We start from the raw sequence: 21961 nt of genomic DNA on the forward strand, positions 1-21961 counted from the left end.
TTGATCTATATCATGTTGAAATCTCTGTTTTTATTATTATTATTATTATTATTATTATTATTGTTATTATTATGTTTCCCTTAAATCAAATGCCGTGCTTGAAAATCATCTTGACCATCTACAATATACAATATATATACAATAACTACAATATCACAATATTTTGTGAGCCAATATTGTATTAATGCACGGATGCCAAGTACTTTTTATTGTATAAATCATTAATATTATAAATACAAATTAACTTATTGGTAGCCCACTAAAATAGAAAAATCATTCGCTTTTTCAGTCCATTAGATATATTTTGTGGCAATAAAAATGAATAAAGTGAGATGAACAGACTAAAAACTTCATCTTATACAACAGATGTTGTATAAGTTTTTCTTTGGAGACATAATTTAAGGTTGAAAATCGGTAAAAAATCACAATAAATCACAATATATGTTATCATAAGACTCAGCATGTCATAAAACATTTAAGATCACAATAATATGTCCTCGTGACTAAATTATTGTGAAAATATTGTATTGTGGAGCCTCTGGTGACTCTAACCCCTAGCTGCAACTAGAGTTTTTTTCATTGACGTGATCTCTCAATATTTTGTCAGGAATTGTCAAAAAGTACCCATTACAGTATAATTAGTACATACAGGATCTATGATGACTTCCTCAGATATATTCTTTTTCATAAACCAGAGCAAAACCTCCAAAGTATTCAATGTGTGATAGAAAAAAAATCCCACAGTGAATGTTTAGCATTCAGATGATTTATTATTTATCAAAATTGTTGTCAAGTGATCTTTTCTTGATTATTTTCAGTAAATGTATCTACACTAAATTCCTTTGGAGTTACCGTCTGCTGCGGTTTAACTATTCATAAGTGTTCAATATTAAAGGGAAAGTGCAGGCATTACATTAATAATTACAACTTACATGAATGAATAACCAGGCAACAAAATATGATGTCATTGCTGGTTTCCCTGCCTGGTTTTCACTGACTGTATATATCAGTCTAATCTCTCCCCTCCATCACCACTCATCCATAGTTTGCCACTGAGGGTCATTTAATTAGCTTTGAATCCATAATAGTTAAATGAGTTCACACATGTCACCGGGTACTGCAGGTTCACGGTCAAACCAATTCCCAAAATGAAATTACACCCAATTTAAATAATTCAAATGAGGGGTATTATAATCCCGGGCAATTACACACCTTGAGGAAGGGAGGAAGTTGAATTAATTGAGCTCTGCGTCGCTGATGCATCTATCACAGTGATGATTTAATATCCACACTAAGCTCCTTTCTCCTGGATGCCTAAATTGTGGATCTTGGTTTGTTTACAACAAGATCTTCTTGGTAAATATTAGCTGTGGTGGCTTGTGACCCTCTTCACCAGTCCCACTATGTTTTTATGTGATTGGGCTTCAGCTCAAAAGCTGAGATGAGCTTTCATAATGAGTCTAATAAAGCCAGTCTTTACACAGAGGCTGACTTAAGCCTTTATCTGCAAAGATACTTATTAAGATAGGGGCTCCTTATCACACCGGCACACGGACAAATCTCTCTATGTGGCTGCGTGCTCATGTGTGAGTGAGCATGTGATTGTGTGTGTGTGTGTGTGTGTGTGTGTGTGTGTGTGTGTATGACTTATAAAGGTCTGTGCACGCTCCAAGTAGCATCAGAATTTATTTTTCAGGGTCTCCTGCTGTGAATGTGGCTTTCAGAGATTCTTCGTTTGAACATTTTCTTTTTCAAAGCCTTAGCTAAGAATTAATGAGCTGGCAACAATGAACACTCGGGTTTCAAAGAGCAAGAAAATGAAAGAGAGAGAGAAAACAAGGGAGGAAGAAGAGAGAGAAAGAGAGAGAAAGAGAGAGAAGGTGGTGCAGGATAAAACTGAGGTATTACAGATTAATAGAGAAGACTGTGGCCTTGAATGACTGAAACACACACACACACACACACACACACACACACACACACACACACACACACACACACAAGTGCGCTGTTTGTGAATGAAATCAGGTGTAGGGTAAAGAAACAAGCACTAGAGGGCAGCAGAGTATCTGTGCAAGGTTTTGCTCTCTGTAATGACAGTATGGTAAAAGGTTAAAGGTCACAACGGCTTGTCATTTCATGTGATGACACATGAGTTGGAAATAACACACACACACACACACACACACACACACACACACACACACACACACACACACACAAACATAGAGCAAACGGCCTCAAATACCATTCACACGTTTCCAGACTATCGCCTTCACTTCAGATTCAGCAGATTGTGCCAGACTTCACACTCACACACACACTCACAAACACACACACCTGAGAACACAGACAGTGCCCTCCTCTCCCCTGTCTGTAAACACGACCTGGATGTTTCCCTCTGCCTCCTGCTGCTCTCCTTGCATTATGGATTAACTCTTTGTTACAGGTGTGCACAACATGTTTGTGTGTTTAGTGCCAACTGGGTCATCGAGCTGGATGTTTGTGAGGAGCAGGAGCCTCGTCTACACTCTGACTCATGACTGCACTAATCCTCCTGATCACCGCAAACGCGTGCTGCTGGTAGTTACCTGTGTCATTTTTTTTCTTTTAATTGAAAATACTATAGAGTAACGGGATAGTAAATGTGCAGATGTACAATTTAAGTTTTTTTATACAAAGAAAAGAGCAGTGTTAATGAGAAACATTTATAGTTGTTGTACACATAAAGGAAAAAGAGGAAAACAAAACAAATCAGAGAGAGCAGAAAAGAAAACAACAAACAAACAAACAACAAAATCCAAGCAAACCAACATCCACATACCCAAATCTGGCTCATTTAGAGTGAAAAGTACCTGTACAATCTGTGTCATTGTCAATGCATCAAGGTTTTTTGGAGCATCTGTCCCTCAAGCCCCTTGTTTGACCTCTACCTCAGCTTCTTTCCTACATTTCCCAGAATGCCTGAAAATCTCCCATTTCAGCTACTGTTTATCTTCATGAATATGTTGGTCCTGTACCTTCTATTTTTTAAGTGTTCCAACACAAAAATAAAGACTGACTGTGATAGAGATAGTAGGAGCAAGATGACAAGCTTTCCTCGAAATGACTCAGACGTCAACCCACTCTTCTGACTGTGCTGCATTCAGGTCTATTTGTTGCTACTGTGGGAGCTGAAATTGCTCTTACTGCCTCTCATATAATGGATTTTTCTCCCTCTATTATTGTTGAAAGTTGGCGCAAAATGGCAGCTCCAGAAAGATTGCTTTGGGTGAATGGACTTTCCCTGATTATAAAACTAAAGTAAAGAATTTTAACATCGTGTCTCCGAAGATGGCTGCGATAGCACCAAAATCATACAGCGGCCTGCACATCTCCGGAGAGCCTCGTCTCATCTCACTCTGCCCTCAGAGCAGATTGGGTTCACAGTGAGGACCAACGCTGTCTGTGCACCAAATCCGCTGAGGGTTGGACCCGTGCTGACAGCAGTGCAGCATCCTCGGGAGCTATTCTGCCTTTCAGGGCTTCCTCTAGTTCAGTCAATCCCTGGAGTGAAGCCCAGCAGACAGAGATGAAAAATGAGGACAATAGAGCTATGAGACAACCAACACTCCCTCTGTATTAAAGGGTTGTCTAACCATGGACTGTTTTTTTCTTTCAATCCAAAGAAGGGCAACAGTGCATAAAAATGTGGATGGAAACAATGTTTTTGTCTCATATTTTGTATTATTTGATGGTTTGCTAAAATAGAAGCAGTCAAAACAGAAGTTGTCTTTTCTGGATTTCATCACTTGTGAAGGACATTGTAGGGCATTTATTTGAGAGAAATGTGCTATCTAAATAAAGCCTCATCATTTTATGTAGTCTATGATGAAACTCAGATGCTTGGTGTGTGATGCAGATGTGTTTCAGAGTGTATGCAATCAGTGGAATCAAATTCCTGCTGCTCTGGTGTAGAAATCATGTTTATTTTTTGCCAACATTTGTTTTATCTTTTTTTTTTTTTTGCATTAGGTGGACCACTGAAATATCTGACCATCACATCCGACTCAAGTGAAAATTACATTTCCCTGTTTTTGTTGTTGGTGATTTGGGGGGTAAAGTATTCCTTTGATATCTAACTTTATGTGCATTCCCGAAGACCTTTGTGATGTTTGAAAGGAGCAGATAAAAATCACCGTCTGTATATCTCTTAATTACTTACACCATGTTACACTGAATTTGTGAAGAAAACTGTGTTTTTCTTGCATGCCTCTGTTGAAAGCAAAATCCCCCCAAAAATGAGAAAAATCTTGATATATTAATACACCACTATATTAACAACAGCAAAACTATATCAGAAGATCCATTTACAGACGCTCACACAAATTGTGCAGGATAACTCAAGCCTCATTTATCCAGTCGTATGTTCAGTGCTTCCCAAGCAGAGAGGCCTTTCCAACCGGGAACTGAACATGAAGTGAAATTCATCTATGCTCTCTTCAAAGCCACACTCCACTGAAAAAAACAGTAATTTTATTTCACTGCACAAAGGCGCTGCTACTCCACCACTTATGTTTTGATGTTGTGTTGCTGTTGTTATATGCTGACTCCTATGACTTCAACTTTCTCCATTTTTGGATTTTTTGTTCACTGGAGGCATGCAAGAAGAACAAAGTTTTCTTAAGTAATTCAACATAAAACATGGTGAGTAACTAACATATATATGGTCACTTTGGGGGGGGTTAAGTTCTCCTTTAAGTTTATGTATTTGAATTTGGTCTCTATTTGTCACTTTATCCTGATGCAGACGACATATTTTTAAACAGTTATTAGCCGTATTTACACTTACTGTTTAAGGTGGGAATATCCTGCCATTATGCTGCCTTTCTTTTCCTTATATAACGTCTGATCGTGGAAAGTTGAAAGACCGGTCTCACGTGTCATGTCATGCTAGAGGCAGACACTCGTGTGTTTAAAGTCATGCCCGTTGCGCCTCCTTTGAGTGCGGGATGCCGTGATGCAGTGTATATTTAAACCTTGGAGCAGAATGATGCCGCTATCGTTTGGTTCCATGTAAAAGTACAGGGGTGGTACAGAGCGGTGTTTCTATAGCGTGCTCTCTGTGTAGCAGCAGCTATTGCCTGATAAAATGAGCTGACTAACAAAGTGTATTGTACAATACTGTAGTTAAAAAAGTTGACTAAGAAAGGCAGACAAGGCAATTCACAACCACATAAAAAACAGCAGCTGTCAGGGGATTCCCTTGCCTAAACATTCAGTAAAAAACACTCACATAAACATGCCACACACACACACACATACACACACACACACACACACACACACACACACACACACACACACACACACACACACACACACACACACACACACACACACACACACACACACACACACAAGCCACAGTCAGCAGTATAGGATTTCAGTACATGGCTGCAATATTCACATCACTGCTGTTGGAAGGTCAGGGGTTAACTCAGCCGAGGGTGAAGACGGCTGCTTCATCAGCACCACAGGGATGGAGAGAAAGAGAGGGAGAGAAAAAAAAGACAGAGAGGAGAGAGAGAAAGTCACGGAAAGTAGGTCAGTGAGAAAACATGATTAGCCACTAAACAAACGACACCAGCAGCGGACGCGTGCCGTGTCCGGCGGCGCTGGGCTCCTGTAGCTTCCCCTCACGCCATCATCATCATCATCCCTCCAGATTCAGAGCTGTCTCCTAAACAACAGCGTGCTGGATGCCTCAGTGGCTCCAAATCACGCTTACTGTACAGACAGGTTGCCAAGCTTGCACATGCTGGCTCTCTAACACACACAAACACACAGACACCTCCTTCCCCCTCACTGCCTTACATGGCGTTAGAGCGATCCCTCTCGCCTCTGCAGCCGTTTGTGTGGGGTTGCTAAGCGCAGCCAATATTTCACACAAACACAGCAAAACAGCCACCCTGATATCCTGCTACGCTGCCATCCTGGACAGAAGAGACGCAGCCTGCTCCGGCTCCTTCCAGGAAAATCACTGAATTTGGCGTTGTGTTTGTGTTATGCTAAACAGAGCCAGAGAAAGTACTGACAAGTCTGTGTATTCATTTACAAAAAAAGATTATTCAAAGAGCTGGATGAGAAAATAACGAGGACAGACACATAAAAACACAATCTGAACTGAGTGATGACAACTGACACGGTTGTAAACTAACTTTTTTTTGCAGAGAGTGAATGTCTTCAGATTTTTGGACAAACCAGTCTTGTAAAACAGCATTTAGATGATTATGGGACAGAAACCAAAGCCATCACTTATTATTTTGGGGGTTTTGATTTGAGGAAACAAATTAGCAATCAATAAAATAAAACACTTTTGTAAAATTGTACCCCAGATACTTGTCATGATCTGTACACTCTTAGAAATAAAGGTTCCAAAAGGGTTCATCCTGAAATGCTGAGGTTCAACCCAGAACCGTTTTCTTCTGAAGAACCCTTTTGTGAAGAAAGGGTTCTTTGTGTGACTAAAAGTCACATTAATAACTAAATCTATGATTAGCAAGAGAAATGTCTATGGTAACGTAATGACTTAGTACTTTAAGAACCCCCTCTTCGTTCCAGATGAAACCCTTGGAAATTAAAGGGTTCTAGCTAGAATCGTATGAGTGGTTTCTTAATGAAACACTTGAAAATAAAAGGGTTCTTGGAAGAATTGTCTGAGTTGGTTCTAGATGAAACCTTTGAAATGTAAATGGGCTCTCGCTAGAGCCTCCTGGGTGGGTTCTTGTTAGCACTCTAAGATGGTGGAAAGGTTCTGGATTGAACATTGTACATTTTACATTGTAGAAGGTTTCTCTGTAAAACCTCTAATAGAGGGTACTAGGTAGAACCTTGCACAGATGGTTTTATTTAAGTATTACCCTTTATGTTAGGTTCTAGGTAGATCCCCCTGAAAGAGTTCTAGCTGTAACTTTATTAAAAGGTTTTACTAGGAACCAAACAGGGTTCTCCTATGGAAACAAGCCAAAGAACCATATATGGTTGTATTTGATACTTTCATTTCTAAGAGTGTACAGAACATTTAGGGAGAGAGGATTTTGAAGGCAATTATCTAGTGGTGTAATGTAACAAAGTAAAAATAATTTGTTACTGTACATAAGTATTTTTAAGAGTATCTGTACTTTACTCAGGTTTAATTATTTCTGTCAACTTTCACTTTTACTCAACTGTATTTCCCCAGAGTACTTACAACAAAACAGGGAAATAAGGGAGGAACGGACAGACGGACGGATGAAGGAATAGGAAGACAGTTTTTTTTTTAAATCCTTTAAGTTGTTAAAAAAAAGACCTAATTTTTCTTCTAATATGATGTATGCTCCATTTTGAAGGTGGTGTATGTTACTAAAACATAAGCTTTTTGATTCTCATGATTCTGACAGCTCACTTTTTTGTTAACAGGATTTTCCTGTACTTTTACTTTAAATACTTAAGTTCATTTAATATAATAAAATTACATTTGGTACTTAAGTCTAGTTAGTATTAGATACTTCAAGATTTTTACTCAAGTAATATTCTAATAGGGGACTTAAACATCCACCAAAGTCATTTTCTGGTAAGAAATTTGTATTTTACTCATATATACCTTTCAGGTACTTCATCCACCACTGAAATCATCGGTACTCTTTCCAGCAATACTCAAAATGTACTGAAGCACATATTGTACCTCACAAAGCTGCACACATTTGCCTAGCAGCAGGCAATGAGCCTATAATGTAAATTCATTCGACAGCAGCTACACTGAGTACTAAGTAAAAGTATCTAGGTGGACAGAGAAGTATTTCAAGACAAAAACGCAGTGGTTGTCTTAAATGCCACTCAGCAGGCGTGGGTGCAGGTGACAGTTTTACATGCTGACCTTCCTGACCATCCTGTCCTCTCCATCCTCCGACGCTGGCGTGATGCTTCTCGGGGATCCTGCGCCCACCTGCTGGCCCAGTGAGGGGATTTGGGTCTTGAGTGGTGCCGGAGGCAGGGAAAGAGCTGACGGTCTGCTGTGGGTCTGAGGGATGGGCAGGGCGCTGTGCACTGGTTTGGGTTTGGGGAGTCCTGATTTCATCTTTGAGGCCACCAGGATGGCTGGCATCTTCTCCCCGACCGCCTGATGACCGCACGCTCCCCTCCCTCTCACACTGAGATGGAAATTTTCCAGCGAGAGTCTTTGTTAACTCACATATGGTCCAGCTTCTTCTGTGAAGGTGTTACCAGGTAGGAGAAACACACGTGCAGTTTAGACCTCTTAGTTGAAGTAATGTGTGTAATTCTTGGGAGTCCAGCTTTGGCTGCTCCTGCTGGATCTCAGCAGGAGGGTGAGCTGAGCTCCCCAGCATGCAGTGGGGGGCTAAAAACCCACCAAATCCACCTGTTTCAGAGTAAGCAGCTTCAGCTCTTTCTAGAAAAGACCAAATCCTCCTCAGAGTGCTCTGTAAAAAAATGTCCAGATGGAAATGAGAAAATCTACTCTGTAAAGTCCAGGAAAGAAAATCAAAAATCCCACTTCACACTCAGAGGAATCCCCAGTTCCCTGGTGGCAGAGCAAGTGTTGCCTTCTATTTATTTCCAGCACTGAGTGAGAGTCAGCGATTGGCGAAAGGATCCTGCAAGAGGCAGAGGCGTTCCTCTCCCACAGAGCCCTGTTAATCACTCGATCGCTTCAGGATGACAGGAGGAAAGAGTGGGCTCCGTTGAGAAGAGGTGAGAAGAGACCGAGAGATGGAGAGAAAAAAGAAAAGGCAGCAGTGACACAGCGACCGCTCGCTCCAACGACTGCTCAGCCTGTGACTGCACAGCCTGAAACACACTCACTCTGCTGCCCCTCTCTCTCTCCCTCTCTCTAAGTCGTGGTTAGCAGCAGGTGTGGCTTAGATCAGTGCTGACATATGTGGAGAAAAGCTCACACATCAACAGTATGCTCCCGCAGCCTGCCTCTTTATTCCTCTGCATGTCTTACTTTCTTTTCAGATAACATGCTCATCATGGGGAGCTACTTATTCTCATCTTGAGTTTTGGGGTTGCCAGTTCAGTGTTACGGTTTATTTTTTGCATGTGAAGGTCTTGAATCCCATGAGCAATAGATGTAAATGTCTTGAAATGAGGCAGTATCCATGTGGGTCACATTAAACAATGTAATTCCCACTGCAAGAAACAAATCCTGTCAGCCTGCTTTGAGATTATGGGTGCTCTCATTCGGGGTCGTGTTTACATGTTTACATGTTTACATGTTTACGTGTTTACGTGTTTACGTGTTCATGAAATACCCCCTCGTGGTATTTACAACTTTCTGAAATTATTGCAAAGCTCAGAGTAAACAGGTTTTGACCTATTTTCTAACATTTTTAGAAATGGCGCAAGCCATGGACTCTAACTTTTTGGGGAACGGTAAGTTAACCCTTTCAAACCTGGATAGACACCACTTTTCTTGTGCTGCCTTCAGATGCCTTTCACAAGTTTTTAAACATTGGAGGCCTGAGCGAATTGGTGTGGTCTCTTTCAAAAACATGGGGAAAAGGCAATGAAGAACTAAGAAATGTTCCACAAATTGCAAGAAATTAGATCATTTGGATTTTGTTTTTAATGCTTGGGGAAAAAGAAAAATGCTGTAGAAAAACTCTATAAGTATTATATTTACATACTTAAAATTATGTTACAGAATGATCACTTCTAAGCATATTTTTCAGGTCATTTCTATCTTTGTTTTATTAAATTTTGTTATTTTCTTTTTCATTTTTTTCTTTTTTAAAAAAATAATTTTCAGGTCATTTTAATTTTAATATTTCCTTGTACATCAACAACAGAACCATTACATCTGTATGTTATTATGTAGCCAAAATATTGTAATTCCAAAGTAATGCCTCAATGATGCTGTGGTTAAAAATTGGTAAAGATTAGTCACAAAAAACACTTGGTTATGGTTAGAATAAAATCATGTTTGGCTAAAATGCCCGGTTTGGTGGTACTATGACAGATGGAAAAACAGCAACAAATCGCTAAAAACCCACCCACATTTGGTGGCTAAAAAGCCACCAGAAACACGACAACTCTATAAATCAACCAATTTTTGTTGTTTCCTGGTCGCGAACAGAAATCTGCAGAGGTCCCCAACTTGGAAGGCATCTCGCCATTCACCTCCCGATGATAAAGTCACCTCATATATTAAATTACTTTAGAAACGCCGATATGATACATGCAAATGTAACATATTGGGGGGTTTGTGGAAAAAAAACTATGCAAGAAAATCTGTCACCCAAAGAACAGTGTTATACCTCATGAGCTAAAATAGCAACGTTCCCAATGCTACAGATCCTAGAGATGCATGTATGTAGGCAGAAAGTGGTCTAATACCAACAATATGCTACATATGTCAGCAATCATAGTAAAGACTGATTGATGACTATTTGCTTTGTCAACCAAACTGAATATTGGACCAGATCACCGTGTTAAGCTTCAAGTGCTTCTTCACTTTCAGCAAGTACAGTATAACAGCCACTGACAGTGAAAATGTAGTATTAATAGACTCTTCTCTGTATTTGCTCCCTCCTCTGACTCTGTTAAGCCTCCCCTTTTTTACATACGCGGATGGCCAATTAGTAGACTAGTGTCAGATGAGCCTGACTCCCAGCAGGCTTAGTGAAGGTTGCAGAGGGAATGACTCAAATCCTGCTGCAGAGCCACAGAAAAAAAGGGCAGTGCAGGAGAGATTTTGCATTATCTCCTCTTCTCTTCCAACACCAGTCGATTTAAGTATTTACAGACAGATTTGTATGTAATTCATGATTTGTAAATAGTTCATTTCAAACCCCATGAAACCTGAAAAGCATTAAGGCAAATTTGCACTGGTTACTGTATGCTTTCACAAAACTGTCGAGTGTTAACCCTTTAAGTTCGTTTGGCAAAGCGAGAGCAGACTGTATATAAGGATGGACAACATGACATTTCCCCCAAATGAGGCTTTACAATCTTGATCGCCCCCTGGTGTCTGTCTACAGCATAGGTCATAAGACCTGCCCTGTTAATGAAAAGGACATGGGCCAAACTTAAAACTAAAAGTAAACGCCAAATACATTTTTTCCCAGGTAGTCCTGATGTTTTGATTTTATGATAAGTCAGATTTTCCACTATAATTGATAGCTGTGTCAGCCAATCTATGCGCTCACGTTCAATGGAGCTGCTCGCGATTGGTCAAATGGGTGGTTTGGCGAAAACTCCCCCAGCATGGAGATCGACTCTGGCTCGGAATGACATCACCAGCAAAAGCTGGCAGCGGCCGTATCTTGGATATTTTAGCTGCACTTAACATAGCGGGGGTAAGTGGGTAAGTGTCATCCATCTTTATATACAGTCTGTGGGTGAGAGCAATAAACTGGGTACCAAATATCGCAAAACAACGAGACAAAAATTCAAATCTGAAATGTCTTTCAATAGAAGTTTGTTAGGAGTGAGAACGTAAGTATCTCATCATGCTTTTAAAGCCAAATATAACAAACTGTGTGTGTACTAGGGCTCATACTAATGATTTTTTTGTCAAAATAGATTTAACGATAACTTCCTTGATTAATTATTTGGTGCTGAAAATGTCACACAATTGTAAAAAATGTCTGTGCAGTTCCCTATAGCCAAATGCGACGTCTTCAAATTGCTTGGTTCGTCTGACCTACGAAGCCAAAGAAAGCCAAAGATATTCAGGTTATCTGTCACATAAAACAAAGCAAAGTGGTATCCTCACATTTGAGAAGCCACAGCAAGGGAAGGTTTTCAATACTTTACTCTAAAATGTAAAACATCGATCACATGGTGGCAGGACAATCTCCAAAGTTAGTTGCATACATCATCTAGGACCTATTAATTTCTGTGCCAAATTTCATCCTGAGAAGAGGCAATGTGGTATTGTTAAAATATTTCACAGGAGAAATGAAAACTTTGAAGTCATTTGGATGAATTCTGTAAACCATAAATGTATACATGAAAATCATTGCTAAGAATCTCCATTTTACAAACTAATTTACCCTGACATCTCTGCTTTCTTGAAATGACAGTGAAAACCTCTTAAATACAGTAGCAGCTCACCACAATCCAAACCAAACAAATTACTCGAAATTACCAGCAGTGGAGACATGAGAGCCAGTGAGTCACTAAACACAAACCGTGGAGCACTTTCAGTGCTCCAGTTCAATGTGAAAAGGTCACCTCAGGTCATACAGCAGCGAACCAGAGGAGGTGGAATTAGAGAAAGTAAAGATGGATGTAGCACACACACACACACACACACACACACACACACACACACACACACACTTAACATAGACTTTAAAAGGGCGATGATTTAATCCAGAAGAGGATGTGTTTAGTATGTTAATCTTAATCCTGTTACGTTTATCCTAAATTATGTAAATGCTAATATCTGATTATGATTAAGTCCAGTTTTGGTGTGTGTGTGTGTGTGTGTGTGTGTGTGTGTGTGTGTGTGTGTGTAGAGATGTGATGCCGAGGGTCCAAACAGTTTGAAACACTTCATGTAATTATAGATTTGCCAGTCCAGATTTTTATTTATTTATTTATTTTTATCCATTCCCAAATTAAGCTGCATTTTATGTATTTCCTCTGAATTCTGGCAAAACGTTCCCATCCCAGGTGGTCAAATACTAAGAGTTTGTCGAACCCAATTTGCCTGTCAGTGACACAAAGTCCACAGAGCTGAAAAACATTGTAACACATAACAACTTTAACAGAACAGCCACAATTGTTTAGCTAAAATGATCATGTTTTAGGTTAAAATACATATGTTACATAACGTTAATACCTCATGTGAGTGAAGTCAGTGCCTGACATTCACACATAAGTTGCCAAACATTATTGACTTTTAGTTTTATATTGGACACAAACTGCGGTCTTTCCTTGCTGAAAGTCCAATTTTGTTTAACCCATCCAACTCCCTCAAGCCCACTTTATACACAGACTTTTTTGCTCTTAAAACTACATCAGTTGTCAGCGGTAAATATTACTGCAGATGGGTTTAAACTGGAGTTAGCTGATGTGCTGCTGCATCTTATGAAGACACTGAAAGCTGCCTTCGGTGTCAATAACAGGTTGATTCTTTATGTATACGATATACAGACAGTCATGAAGTGCTCTCATCATTTTCAGTACTGGTAGATTATATGTTTTCCTGAGACCATAAATCTCAATGAGGTAAATTTATAGTGTTCTGTAGATCACAGTAATTACGACATCATTCTGAAACTAAAATTGATTTCATTTCTATTCCAGATATTGACCTTAACCCTTTAAAACCTGGCTCAACATTCATTTTCTTGTGCTGCATTCAGATGCCTTTCAGTGAGTAACTTGGCAAGGAATGTGCTCCAAACTGCAAGAAATCGGTAAAAGGTGAAAAAAAATGACCTGAACAAAAAACCCTAATTGAAAATGTCCAGAAAACTATGTTTCAAATTATTACATTTATATATTTGAAAGGATGTTCCAGAAAAAAAGTTGACATATATATATATATATATATATATATATATATATATATATATATATATATATATATATATATATATATATATATATATATATATATATGTATATATGTATATATACTGTATATATATATATATATATACATTCAGTACTCTTTTACAGGTAATTTTCTTGTTTTTGGTTTTTACTTTAAAATTTTCCTTATTTTCAGGCAATTTTCTTGTGATTTTTTACTAATTTCTTGCTCATTTTGGGCTATGTCTCCTAAAGTTACTCATTGCCTTCTCCCAGTGTTTTTGCAAGACATCAAGCCAGTTTGCTCAGATTTCATATGGTTAAGATAATTACTAACTTATTCCAGCTTGTCACAAAAAAACAACAATATTGTAACTGGTGATAACTGAAAAGCCATGCTGCCTCCCTGACTGAAAAAACACCCATATCCTGACATCAAAACACACACAAACTACTGACTGAAACGTATAGGAAAATACATTAATTCCATGCGGCTAGCCTTAGATGTCAATCTGTCATTTCAAAAATGGAAAGTAGAAAAACATACAGCGCACAGCATAGCATAACAAGGGAAACTTCCATTATTTTCCTACTCTCCTCTGTGATGGTAAACATGTCCTCAGCCCTCGCTGATCACAACACAGCACTTCACAGAGCAGGAAAAAAAACCTGTCTCATGTGATTTATGTAGTAACCTTTGAAGATACCTGATGACAGTCCTGCACAGTCTAATAATAGAGCCGGTTTGGCTGTAAATGGGCGGTATTGACAGTAATAACTAGGACACCCACTGCCCGCTCTGCTGTCTGTTTATACTGTATGTCTTCGGAGAATAATAAACATTCGTGTGGGGTAGGCGGTGAGTGTTTGCTGTGAGCTCTGTAGCTATGGAGGGAGATTAGTGTCAACAGAGATTATATATGAATTGCAGAGATGCTCAAGTACCGAATTATCAATTTTGAGAAATTGAGTGGGATTACTAATTCTACTGTGGCCAGCCCTAAAATGGTTTCTGCTTTTACTGGTTGCTCTTCTCTCCAGACCGAAAAGAGCACTGCATTAAAGAAAATGCAGGGAAGTGTGTGTTAGCGAGGGCGTGTTGCTTCAGGTGTTGGTGAGACGATGAAATACAATCCAGATTGAGTAATAGATCCATAAGTGTGAAGCCTTATCAGACGCTCAGAGGTTTACAGCATATGAGACAGGATATTACATGTCTGTATAGTTACTGTATCACCGTAGCGATCATTCTGCCCTCCGTCTCATTGACCGCTATGTAAACAGAAATGCGCCGTTAGTATTACAATGTAATCTATACTTGGCACTCACTTATGTTTGATTGGTGGAGTCTCGCTGAGGTGGATCTGAAAGCTACATTTTTGCACCTGTATTAACGCGTAGAGATGTTTCCACTTGTTTTGTTTGTTTTGTTTTGGGTTTTTTTTTTAAATTGAAGTCCCAAAAAGTTATTAGTATTTTGGTGGGGAGCTAGCTTCTATAATACCACCATGTGGTATTAGATAGAAAAAGAAAAAAAAATCATTTTCATTCAATCAAAAAGCACAATTTTTAGTGGTTTTGCTTGTTCAAAGTAAATTTATAATGCTAAAAAAGCCACCAAGCAGCGGCAAAGTGCTCGTGCAACCTTTGCAGTGATGTCCACTCTCTGAGTGATTTGTAGTTTAAATATTTACAGATAAAAAATAAACTAGTGGAAGTTCAGAAACAGACTAGATCCTGGAAAATCATTTTTCTTCAACGCTATTAAGTTCAATCTGTTGGTTTTACTTTTTTTTTATTTGTACCTCTGTGAGTTTAATCTAAATTGAGGAAAGTAGACTTGGTCTGAGAACCTTCATATCTAAAATTAAAAGTACAAAATTTTATTATAAATCAAATTCCTTGATATATTTAAAATTCAAACACAGTACTCAAACAGTTTGTTGACTGTGATCCATTTCCAAAGCCTTTCCTATATCCCCTATATATTTCAATATTTATGCACTGGAAATGAAATGAGACTGCACACACACACACACACACACACACACACACACACACACACACACACACACACACACACACACACACACACACACACACACACACACACACAGTTCCTTCCTCTCCTGATTGTTTTCATTAGCAGAGTTAGCAGAGCAGAACAAGTGGGCTCTCACTGACAAGAGCTGCGTTAACTGGAGCAACAGCCTGACATTTCCACCACGACAGCACAGGATCTACAACTTGACCTACACACACACACACACATGCACACACACCCTACACACACACACACACACACACACACACACAAACACAAAGTTATTTACGATAATGAACAGTGGCAGTGCTGTAAGGCTGGATCGCAGGCGGGAGAGGAGCCGCGTCCATGCAGCCCAGCAGGGCTCTGGCATGGCTCAAGTGACACTGGGTGACACAGCACACACAGCACAGTGTCAGGACAAACACACACTAATAAACAACACACCTACTACATATTCAATACAGATCAGCTCAGCAGGATGAGCTGGAGGAGGACGAACGGGTCCTTTTACTTATGAAACATGAAATCTAAATAAATGGGAGAGAAAATTAGAAGAGTCAACTGACAGGAGAGAGAAAGAAGACGGAGTGTGTGTGTGTGTGTGTGTGTGTGTGTGTGTGTGTGTGTGCGTGTCAGCGTGGCTACTGCTAAGTGTGTTAGTGCCCTTGCACAACTCCAGCTGAGGCACATGTGTGTGCGTGTGTGTATGTGTGTATGATCTAAATGGGTCTCTGGGGCAATGGGGGGACATCCTGTCATTTTCCTGTCACACGTCACCTACACAGGTCATCACTGTTAGCTCTGTCTGTCCAGAGGGCGCAGACATCAAATACATACATACATACACACACACACACACACACACACACACACACACACACACACACACTGCATAACATTCCTCTTGACTTCTCATTTAGTCTCGCATTAATTTTTTTTGCGGGAAATTCCACTTTATTACAACTTATCTTCAAAGTTTGGGTAATTATTTCTTTCAGTTATGATGGCGATGTATTCATCAAAATTGATCAAAAAAAGATCTGGGACCGCATCGTCATCGTGACAGGGCAACAAACTATCACGAAACTATGATGGGTGTTTACAATGGACAGTTTGAGGAATAATTTTACTGTTTGGCTAATTCTAACTGATCTGACTGTCTGACTGTGTGTATTTCTGACAACACTTTAGCAATGTCCCCTTATTTTCAGGTCTTAGCAATTACCTTGTACAATGATGAGAACCATATTATTAGGACTCAGAGGAATGACAGCAAACACTACTCAAAGTGATCCTCTAAAGGTGCAGTATGTAATATTTAGGGGGATTTAGTGGCAACAAGTGGTTATGATTGTAGATTGCAATTAGCTGAAACTTCACCTGGTTGAAATTCCTTTCATTGTTCAAGAGATTTTTAATGGGAGCCAAATTATCTGCAGAGATCCCTTTCTCTACAAAGCAGATGGACCCGTGATTGAAACTGGGAAAAACACTGAATAAAACAGTTTCACAGCAAAAAAAAAAGTCCAGCACCTACTAATCTCTGTTTACTTTTTTTCTCTTACACTTAAGATCAAGAAGTTCAGGAGTTTTTATTAGCCGATATATCTGCAGAGGTCTCTTTCTCTCTAAAACCAAAAAGACCACATGATTTCAAGCGGTAAAAACACTAATTAAAGCAGTTTCACATTAAGAAATGCGTGTTTTTCTGATGCTCTTTGTTGCAAAGGAGCTGCAAACTACAGTGACCACAACAAAAACCAATTGCCCCTATCTAGAGCCAGTGTTTGGTTTGTCTGTTCTGGGCTTCTGTAGAAACATGGCGGTGCAACATGTTGATCTCCGTAGAAGAGGACCCGTTCCCTACGTAGATATGAACAGCTCATTCGAATGCAACAAAAACAAAAGGATTCTTATTTTCAGGTGATTATACACTAAAGAAAACATACTTAATATATTAAATTATATTCCATAGATCCCCTAAATCCTACACACACTGGACCTTTAAGACAAGAAGAAATTCTGCCAAGCTATATATGCTTATGTTCTCAGTTGGAGTTTCTCATGTTTTTCAGAAATGATTGTCACTATCTTTACACTTTTTAAAAATGTCATTTTATCATTTTTGATCATTTCATGCTGTTATTAGATAGGAACTAAGCCTGATTCTTAGCTTGGCCCTAAAACCAAGATAGATGCTGAACAGAGTATAGCTGACAAAAATGTCCTTAATTTCCAGCATTGTCTTCACTGCTCAAGGTCAACATCTTAAAACTGGTCCTCACAAAGACAGAATATACAAGAACAGACACACACATGCAGATCTTCACCACAGCGCAAGACAACCACACAACCTGTGTAGCGTGAACAAAAGCAGAGACATGAGAGCCAAATCCTAAAAATTACAGGCGCGCACACACACACACACACACACACACACACACACACACACACACACAGAGAGAGAGAGAGAGAGAGCACACATTCATATAGAGTTAAAGCAAGACAGAGGAGACAGCTGCACCCAAACAACAGTCTGGGTGGAAACAGGGACAAGTCAGCATGTCTACAGCTCCAAGGTGTGTGTGTGTGTGTGTGTGTGTGTGTGTGTGTGTATGTGTGTGTGTGTACATGTGGAGAGCATCTTCCCCTGTGATCTAAAGACCTACTTTAGATCATGAGAAGGACAATTTCGTCCAAGGTAGACAAAATGAAGTAGAAACACAATAAACTGCCTCGCCACTCACTTCTTAATCAAGTCTGCATAATTAACCAGCACTAATCAGCCTTTAGTAGCTCATTTAGTACAAATTAACTGAAGGTGAAATTTAATGTGAGCACATTATGCCAGACATGTTTTTTTCCTTTGTAATTATGTTACAGCTACTCTATTTGATGTTAACATTTTCAAACATTAAGCCGCTTTAGCCCATCTTACTCGACAAAGGAGACGGCAGTGAATATTTCATGAATGAATGGGGATGAAGGAGAGGACACCAAATGTCTGAAAGCAATAATCAGAGCTCTAAAGCCCAGCTGATTTGAGAAAATGCTCCAAATTACATATTTGAAGTTCATGCGTCAATATTAGCCGGTCTGACCTCCTTTATGCTTTCTAGTGTTCGGGAAAAGTCGGGCTGAGAGGCTGGCCTAAATATCCAAAACACCAGCAAGTGACATTCAGATAAATTACATTCTATTCCTTAGTGGAGAAAGAGTATAATCAATAGTGAGATTAAAAAATTGCATTGGGCAACTGGTCTACAATAAAGCAGCCGGTGTAACGTGAGCCCTGAGGCTTAAATAGCAATTACCCCAACTGCTGTGACACAAAACCACTTACAGTTTTTTTTCTCAGTGACGAAATAGGACAGAAAAGTGAGACAGATGAGGGCAAATATGGGTCTGAGAAAGCGCGGAAGTGAGAGGTAACCAAAATAGAGATGTAGATCAGGGCAGCTTAAGGAGGGGGCAAAAAAGACTGGAGGAGGAGGGAAAGAAAAAACGGAGATGCAGAACACAGGAGAGATAAGTGGCTGATAGATGGTAACTCATTCTAGTCTGCACTTGTCCTGGTTTGATAAATGTGTTTTCTATTGGCTGCAAAATCAATACTGGACTCTGACAGAAAAACTGACGAAATCCTAAACATGACACCTGTAAAGACTTCATGTAAAACGATAAGTTGGCTTGGGAAACTCTTGAATACATAATCAGACTTAACTTCATGCAAAACACATGTACACTACACACTGTCAGGATTAGGCTTCTGTGTGTCCATTTAATAAAAGCGAATCATGCATTAGGATGCATGCCGCATCTTTTATCACATGTAAAGCATGATATATACTGTGCGATTTTGGACTGTTTCAGACAAAAGATGACCATCATGAAAGAAACGTGGTGATATCAGCTGAACTTCTTCCAGCCTGTTTCATTCCTACACATTTATCTTAGACGGATATTTACAGAACAAAAGAAATATGTCTGCCAGCTGTGATTGGTTTTTCCTAATCAGATGTCGTGCAGTGCGTCTTGCTGTGTTCAAAAAAATTAAACTTTGTTTATCTCAGGACAGAGCCATCATGTCCTGAAAGACAGCCACTTGGCAAAGCTTGCGTGCCACAACAGCATCCTTCTCCCTTTCGCCACGTTTCTAAATTGAAAACCATGTATTTGAGGGTGCAAAAATGCAACATATGTACGAGCCCAAAGTCATGCAAAACCTCCCCCAGAAAATAGTTTCTGCATGCATGTTTCTACCAAATACTGTGTTACGTGACACGTTACCATTAATTAAACAAGCACCTGTCACTGTGGCCCATCATGCAATTCCATCATATTACACATAATTGGTAAATACTTTTGTCCAATGTGACTTACAGAAAGCATAATCAAGGTACAAAAACCAGCTATCGTCAAGATTCCACTGCTCTTTCCCACCAAAGTCTGCATTTCCGATATTTTAATAAATCCGTCTCCTCAGCTCACACACAACCTCAAACTATGGGATGTTTTCACAGAAAAGAGACATGCAAAAGCAACCACATTAAACTGTCTCGTTAGCCCTTTTTCCCGCACAAAGATTTTTGATCTCATATGAGAATACTTTTTTGGGACATGTTTTTGCTTTCTTTCAAATTCTTGGTAGCCAAATGACCATTTGTAAATCAATCAGTCTTGCTATGTTACCTTCAATTCATGAAGAAAACTATGTTGTTTCTTGCATGCTTCTGCTGAAAACAGTGAACATATTTGACCAAACGATTGATTGATTGATTGATTGATTGATTGAGGACGATGTTTAACATCAGCAAAGCTAAATCAAAACATTTCCTTACAAACTTGCGCATAACTCGTGCAGTATGTTCTATGCTTTTCAAAGTCAGACTGTGCATAAAATAAAGTTAATGTAAATGTACTACAAGTAAACAAAACTGCAACATGCAACAACGCAGACACTCGTTATTGATTTGTGTTACTTACCAAATCAAACACAAAGCAAACATCAAAACTTTGATCACAATGAAGCTACAGCTGAAAAAAAAATCCTTTCGAACGAAGAAACTTGTCTAAAGCTGACTGAGAGGAAAACATCTACAGTATACCAGCAACATATGAAAGGTTTTTAAAGCTTTTTTTGTAGAGTTTCTCTGGCATTAGACAGAGACCAAATGGCGATTAGGGGAAACCCAGATTGTTATTACAACTTTAAAAAAATGCTCTCTTTTGCTTTGACATAAATCTGCCTGAGCTCTTGAGAATACTCTGCTCATTATCGAGTCCATACATCCACACCGAGCCATATCCGACAAAACTTTCTGGAGCTCATTTACACAACTAATGGCTCATTAGGGCAGCAGCGGGTGCCAGAATGAAGGATTTCAAGCAAAAAAAAATAAAAAATCAGACAAACGCAGGCTTCTACAGCTATTACACAAGTGTTAAGCCCAGTCATGCAGTACATACAGTGCAGATACAGTATACTCATCAGAGCATTGTTAATCCAATGTTTGTTGATGCATGCAATTAAAATGGCATTTGAACTGCCAGATAAAACACTGCAGAGAATAAAAAAAGATATAAAATATAAACGGGGTTATAAACAGTGTATTTGCAGAACCTAAACATTTTTCCCCGAAACAAATATATTTACAGAAAGGTTTGGGTGATTGAAGGAAACTGTGATGTTGGTAGACCCAACGACTGAGCCAAAGAGAGCAGAGATCATGGATTAGTGGATTGCAGAGATAAAAAAATGTAAATGGGATTCACCAAACAGAATGCTGGGACTTTGCAGGGTTTATGGGGGTGATTGTGTGCAGGGATGCATTATTCATTGGAGGCAACAAAACAGTCAGCATTTGCATGTGGCATCATTCCTCAACGCTGCAGAATTAGAAATGCACTCGTGCTGCTGCTCGGCTCTATTACTAGAAGTGTGAAAGTGCAATGAGTTCATAATCTGACCTTTTTGTTATTTGAATCACTGGATGCTTAGCCATTTGTAGCAATTTGTAAGAAGAGATTTAAGAAACCTTTCAAAATGTCAAAGTAATTTCCCTCCAAAGTGTGAGAAAGCCATTCAATAAAGGCATCAGATTTTGCTGTTGCAGATGTGAAACTCACAGTGATCTGCTCCAGCACATGAAGTGCGCTGTGCTGTTTTAACGGGCAGTAAAATTTGAATTGACACTCCACCCAAAATCTTTCTAATATCAAACACTCATCCCCCGTAGGCTTTAAAAACGTGACTGTAAAAAGTTGATCGTTTTATTTTGTAGAGGAAAAGCAGCTTGGATTAATTTTGGTTACAACGGATCCAAATGGTGAGAGTTTTTCATGGTGGAAAAAAAGTATCAAATTGTCCATATTAAGTTC

The 21961-nt window shown here is 39.2% G+C and overlaps 1 protein-coding gene across 7 annotated transcripts in view; it reads right to left on the minus strand.

Moving 5' to 3' along the window:
• nav2a (neuron navigator 2a) overlaps positions 1-8813 on the minus strand; it is a 138841-nt gene extending 130028 nt beyond the window's left edge. For 4 of the 7 annotated variants that reach the window (XM_088070536.1, XM_088070624.1, XM_088070570.1 and 1 more), the window contains exon 1: positions 7898-8812. In XM_088070536.1, the coding sequence (XP_087926662.1) occupies positions 7898-8125 (228 nt within the window). In that variant the 5' untranslated portion in view covers positions 8126-8812. Of the gene's footprint in view, positions 1-7897 lie in introns of all 7 variants that reach the window. The other 3 variants (XM_088070736.1, XM_088070462.1, XM_088070500.1) reach the window with 2 other exon arrangements.
• Positions 8814-21961: the final 13148 nt, after the last annotated feature.

The sequence above is a fragment of the Plectropomus leopardus genome, chromosome 1 (genome assembly GCF_026936395.1).
Source record: "Plectropomus leopardus strain MGB_pleo_1.0 chromosome 1, ASM2693639v1, whole genome shotgun sequence".
Lineage (NCBI taxonomy): Eukaryota > Metazoa > Chordata > Actinopteri > Perciformes > Serranidae > Plectropomus > Plectropomus leopardus.